Consider the following 6,508-nt stretch of genomic DNA (forward strand, 5'->3'; position numbering starts at 1 on the left):
CGAGCCATGGGCCGGAGCTACGGTCGATGCCAGGGATGCCCCCCGCTCCTGCCGTGGAACCAGCCCAGGACCTGAGCTGGAGCTGCAGCTGGAGCTGGCTCCGTCCCGGTGGTGGGGCTCAAGCTGTTTCTGGAATGCACTCCAGGGCTCAGTGAACTCTCAGGCTGGCATTGTTGCCAAATTTGGTGGAGGAACTGGCAGCAGAGAGGACTGCTGTGCTGGAGCTGCATGAGGAATACACAAGGAGAAAAAGTAGGAAGCAGAAGAGATGTGGGCCGATGATTCAATTAGCGATGCAGGGGAAAAGAAAGGGTCACAGTGAGTGCAGGTGAGGATGCAAAGGGTCACAGCAGAATTCTTAGTATGACTGAACTAGGAAGCTCAACAGTTAACTCGAAACAGAAATCAGGATATAAAATGGCAAGAATAAGCCCGAAATGTACTGATGATCCCAAGTGTGAAGAGGTTAAATTCCCCTGGTAAAAGACGCACAGATTGCATGACATGCTTTTTAAAGAAAAATAACTACATGACAGCTCAAAAAACAATAGCAAGGAGCCAAAATATTATAGGAGAAGGTCAATCAAGAAAAGCAGGTGTGTGGAGAGCCTGGGTGGTTCAGTCTGTTCAGCGTCTGACTCTCGATTTCCACTCAGGTCATGATCTCGGGGTCCTGGGATGGATCTCCACATGGGGCTCCACACCTAGCAGGGAATCTGTTCAGTTTTTCTGTGTGCCTCAGACTGCTCTGAAAAAATAAAACCTATTAAAACAAAAAAGGCAGTAGACATGGAGCATTTGAACAGAAAGGCTGGTTTAATCCATGCTACAGTAGAATAATGTGCCCCCCAAAATATAGGTTGATGTCCTAACCCCTGGCACCCGTGAACGTGACTTGGTGTGGACTAGGGTCTTTGCAGGTGCAATCAAGACACCAATTAAAGTGAGGTCAGAGCGGAGGAGAGTGAGCTGTTAACCCAGTATGAGTGATGGGCTCACACACAGAGGGGAGATGCGCAGAGGACTGCGGCCACAGAGAGACCGAGCGGGGAAGCTGCGAGCCAAGAAAGGCTAAGGGTGGGTGGCCACCACTGGACGCTGGAAGACGCAGGGAGGGTTCTTCTAGAATCTCAGAAGGAGTGCGGCCCTGCCAACACCTGCAGCTCTGATTTCCAGCCTCCAGGACCAGGAGAAAACAAATTTCCATTGTTTTCAGCCACTCGGCTTCGGGCACTTGGTTATAACCATCCTCAGACACGAATCCAATCCCAATATTTAGTGTGCTGTTACTGACACACAGGGAGAGTCTTGGTCCTCTTAATTGGTATCTCATCTACAACCAATAAACACACCGAATATGTTCGGCAATTGCAATACGCCCTTAATCACCTATACCTGGATGAAAACCGTGTCCATCACCTCCAAAAAGTCCCCTCCTGCCACTTGTCCAGACAACTACTGCCACCTCCCTCCATGGCAGCCACTGTCTGGGATCAGTCACCATCGAGGGGTATTGCCCCTGCTTGGATAGGACACCCAGAATCCGACAGCCTGTGTGCTCTTGGGTCTGGTCTCTGGCTCAGCGTCATGTTTTGGAGACTCATCCACATTCCTCATGCATCTACAGTCCATTTCTTCTCTGTGCTGAGGAGTTTTCCACTGTGTGAATGCTCTGCTTTGGTTGTCTGCTGTTCTCCTTGTAGACATCTGAATTGTTTCCAGTTGGGGGCTTTATCAACAATGCTGATAGAAATGTTCCTGTACAAGTCTTTTTGTGGACATGTGTTTTCAGTTTTCTTGGGCAAATACCGGGGCGTGGAACTGAGGGTTTACAGGGTAGGTGTATATTAACTTTCCAAGAAATTGCCAGACAGTCTCCAAAGTTTGTACCATTTCACATACATTCTTTGCAACTACCCATAACGATGTTTTGAATGATCCATCAGGAAGCCATAAAAGAAGTTCAACAAAATCCCCAGAGTTGAAATTGTACACTCGCTTGATTCTTGCTACAAAACTATACATCCACAAACACACGACTAAAGGATAGCAACAGGAATCACAACCAACTATTGCAAGTTTTAAGATTTCTTCTAAATAATTTTGAGTTAAAGAGGAAATAAAAGCAGAGTAATTAGAAAGGAGTGACAATGTGGACACTGGCTAGAAACGCCCAGGACCACAACTTACTTGCGCTGCACTCAGAGGGAAAGTCAAAGCCACATGCTTTTCTTAGAAACAAGAAGCATTCTCAACAAATGACTCTGTTAACTAAGCATTCCACTCGAGGATGCTAGAAAAAAGTACACCAAGCTAGAATTAAAGAAATAAACTAATAAGCATAAAGCAGAAACCACCATTTAAATAAACAAGCCAACAATAGGCGAGATGCTTCTTTCAACAAATAAAATAAAGCAGATAATCTTTGATACTCATGTAAAAAGATCAGAAAGAAAGAGATAGCACAAATAAACAGCATGAGAGATAAGACGGTCTGAGTTTAGATTATGCAGATTGAAAGTTACTGTAAAGTGAAAATCCTGTTCTTTTGGCCAACAAATTTGAAAATCAACGTGAAGTGGACAACTTTCCAAGAGAATGTAAATGATCAAACTTGACTCAAGAAGTAGAAACTTGAACGTGACTCTTGAAGGAACTGCATGTACCAGAGAAAGAACGAGAAGAGCCCACCAGGTATGACCGCCATAGATGTCAGTAGGTTCCACAGGCTTTTTGAGCAAGAACAAAAACCTCGAGATGATTCAGCTATCCCAGAGCATAGAAAATAAGGTTCTGTATCCAATCTCCCAGACTCTCTGGACCATGATGGCAAAGTCTCCCGAGGAGACCCCAAACGACCGCCATAGTTGGGTGGGTCCTGGTGCCTACAGACAGAAGACAGAAAACCAGGATGGCAGAGTAATGCACCACGACCAAGTAGGGTCAATCCCAGTCTGCGAGGGCAACAAAGTCCAGAAATAAGGACTTCGCATTTATAAGTCACTTATATTAACAGTAAGAGAAACGTTAGATGATTCTCACAGGAGACTACAAAAAGACTTGACCCAACTCAAAATCCACTCCTGATTTAAGGGAAAAAACTACAATTCTCATTTAGCAAGACCAGAGGGAAACATTCTCAGTGTAACAAGAGAGGGTACCGGGCAATAACCACAGGCACAGTCTCCTGCGCTGAATCCCCAGCGACATTCCACTTCAAGTAAGAAAGACAGCAGGGCCAGCCCGGGCCAGCGACGGAGGCTCCGCAGGGCGCTGTCTATGGGTGACTCTGGCTGGACACGGTCTGGGGAGCTGGTCTTGAATTGTTATTGCATTTAAGACCGAGGGAGTGTAAACTGTCTGCACCAGAGGGCGGGGATACTCAGGGCAACATGCTCCAAGGCATGAGAACAATGGACAAGAACAGGGAGAGAGAAAATGAACCGAAAATGAAAGAAATGGGGAAACTCTGATTTTTCGTTTTCAATCTCAAGAGCTGGTTTCTTCAACAAGCAATTTTTGAAGGAAGTGTTAAGAGTTAGTTGGACAGTTAGGTAGTCAGGGCCAGGGTCCCCAACATGAAAATATGGAGTCGGGACAGCTAAGATAAAACAGCACTAACATCCTGTTTTGCTCTCAGACACCACCACACTAACATTCTGCTTTGCAGCCTTTGCAGACATGACTTCTGCAAAACGTCCTAAGATAAGGCAATTAACCACAAGCCATTTGTCCCTATCATGCGTAAGGGGCAGTTAAGACATAGCCCTCGGGTGTCAGCAAAAAAAGACCATCAACACATTGACATTAACCTAATAGGTAGACAGATACGTGACCAAAGCCTTGATTTGCAGGACTCAGCATTGCCCTGGTTGCTTAAGATGGTTGTGCAAAAGAGCTCATAAAAACCCCTAAACTTAGAAACTCCAGGGAAACCCTCTCAGGCCCCCCTCCACTTGGGCCCCCCTCCATCTCTGGGAGCTTTACACTCTTGCTCAATAAACTTTGCTTTGCTGCCCACCACTCTTCATCTGGTCTACCTCTTCGTTCTTTGAAGTGGCAGGACCAAGAACTGCGGGCACTAAAGGCAGAGAATTCCTGCAACAGAAGGATCTTGTGTGTTGTGTTCTGGGAGCTGTCACCTGCTCAGGAAGGGCCAGACGGGCACACAGGGAGGATGGCCTGCAGAGATGGGGGCAGTTTTGGGGGACGCACCAGCCCTCGAGGAGCACCCATGGCCACCAGCAAACCCCCAGGTGCTGGGGGAGAGGAAGCGGCAGTCTCCATCCCAGCCTCAGAAGAACCAGCCCTGGCTTGTGAGCCTTCGGGTGGACGGGAGGGGTGCTCCTGTGGCCACCTCCAGCAGCCACTGGGCACCGCTGCTCAGCTCAGCACAATTCTGATGAAAACTCCAGCCAGGGGTACCTGGCTGGCTCAGTCGGTTAAGTGTCTGACTCTTGATTTTGGCTCAGGTCATGATCTCAGGGTCGTGAGATTGAGCCCTCATCGGTCTCCACAGTGGGCATGGAGCCTGCTTAAGATTCTCCCCATCTGTCCTACCCCCAACTCTCGCCTGCACGCTCTCTCGCTCGCTCGCTCTCTCTCTCTCTCTCAAAAACATAAATAAATAAATTAAATTATATGAAAACTCCAGCTGGCTCCTTTCTGTAATTTGACAGAAGATTTAAATGTGAGATGGAAATGCAACAGGCCAAGAGCAATCAAAATACTCTTAAAGAATCAGGCGGGAGGACTTGCCGGACCAGATAGCAAGATTTGATTATGTGCCTAGAGTAACGAAGATGGTGTGTCATCGCCACAAGGACAGACCAAGAAACAGACCCAGGCACATGGGGACAGTTGACAGTAGGAGGCTGAAGATAGTGCAAGTCAGGGAAAAGAACTTTCCCGAAAGTTTTCAAACATGTTTTCAATAAGTGGTGCTCAGATAATGGTTATCCAGAGAAAGGAAAATTAAATCAAATCCTTACATTAAAAGCACACACAAATCATTATCAGTAGATTAAAGACCTAAGTGTGAGGCAAAAACATAAAGCTTTTGGACACTATCTTCTAACATAAGGCACTATCTTCAGGATTTCAAAGCAGGAGATGAGTTCTTAAATTTACCTATGGTAAAAGAGTTGAAGTAGCAACATACAAACTAGAAGAAGAAATTTTTAGCATGTGTCTGAGAAAAGTACTAACACCCAAAACACAAAACAAACTCCCCAAAGTCCATAAGAAAAAGACAAACCACCCAGAGCAACAAGCTATCATACACACAAACGAAACCCAGGAAAGTGCTTTCAGGCTGGGCCTCTCCCATTGTCTGGGGACAGGGTACAGCAGGTGTTTAGGGGTCATGCTTTGAGAGTCTCTGGGCATAAGGCACCGTGGTAGGTACTGACCTGTAAGAAGAAGTCTTAGCTTCTGCCATCAGGAGCTCACATTGTAATGAGCAAGACCAATGGGCAAGGTGAGCAGAATGGCAGCCGATCTGGCCAAAGGAATACACTAAGTGCTTTATAGGGATGCAGAGTGAAGAGCAGTGTATTTCAATAGGAGGAGGAAGAGACAACCAAAGAAACTTTCCTGGGGAAGGTGACCTTGTGGGCACCATGAAGGATGAGCCCAGTTTCAATACAAGGATGAGTGGTGGGAGCCTCTCGAGAAGAGGAAACCGAGGCCCAGGGACTCATCCATAGCATCAAATCTTTGGTTGATCCCTTGCCCAGGGGAAGACCTGCTAAGGCTACAGCCTTGTATGGAGACCTCCCTGGGCCCCGGGCTCTTCAGTTCCGGATTTCTGTATGATTCTTGGGCACCGCCACGTAGCGCAGTTTCCTGAGGAAAGGAGGCCTCTGCAGCATCCGTTCATCCCACAGGTACTCCGGGGAGAGCACCTTGGTGGGCTTGTGGTAGAGAAGGTACCTGTTCAGGTGGCTCTCATCATGGCACACGGCCTCGATCGCATTGGCCCAGTCGACCACCATCGCCTGGTGACAGGCTGTGGTCAGCTGGAGAACCTCGACCACCGAACCCCCAAAAAAGCCTCCTGCGTAGTAAAAGTCACCCTCTTCTCTCAGAATGTAGGCCTGGGACCGCGGACGACGCTCGTAGGTGAAGCCCTCGCGGGCCGCCCTGTAGAAACCGGGGTGCAGGGTGCCGAAGAGGGGGGACAGGATCTCCACACCCACGTGGTCGCTGAACTTCATGTCCACGTCCACGCACACCAGGTAGTCCACCTCGCGGAGGAAGCGCTGCCGCGAGAAGTTGCTAATCATCTCCATGCGGTGCATGGACACATCCTGCCAGCGCGCATAGTTTCGGACCTCCAGGACCACCAACTGCCTCCCTTCAGCGAGGGGCACCCTGGGCACATCGGCGGGCCGGTCGGTGAAGACATAGTAGGTGACCCTGTGTCCCACCATGAAGTGCTTCTCCGCCGTCTGCAGGAACAGCTCCAGGAAGATCATGTATCTAAGGCCAACAACAACCACCCCAG

General features: G+C 48.2%; 1 protein-coding gene across 1 annotated transcript; it reads right to left on the bottom strand.

Annotated features, from left to right (window-relative positions):
• Positions 1-797: 797 nt before the first annotated feature.
• On the bottom strand, positions 798-6,487 carry LOC112817974 (histo-blood group ABO system transferase 1-like). The gene has a single exon (XM_025865259.2). The coding sequence runs from the start codon at positions 6,477-6,479 to the stop codon at positions 5,796-5,798; it is 684 nt and encodes a 227-aa protein (XP_025721044.1). The 5' UTR covers positions 6,480-6,487; the 3' UTR covers positions 798-5,795.
• Positions 6,488-6,508: the final 21 nt, after the last annotated feature.

Source organism: Callorhinus ursinus, unplaced genomic scaffold, assembly GCF_003265705.2.
Source record: "Callorhinus ursinus isolate GAN/ISIS: 27379988/994484 unplaced genomic scaffold, GSC_fseal_2.0 scaffold1322, whole genome shotgun sequence".
Lineage (NCBI taxonomy): Eukaryota > Metazoa > Chordata > Mammalia > Carnivora > Otariidae > Callorhinus > Callorhinus ursinus.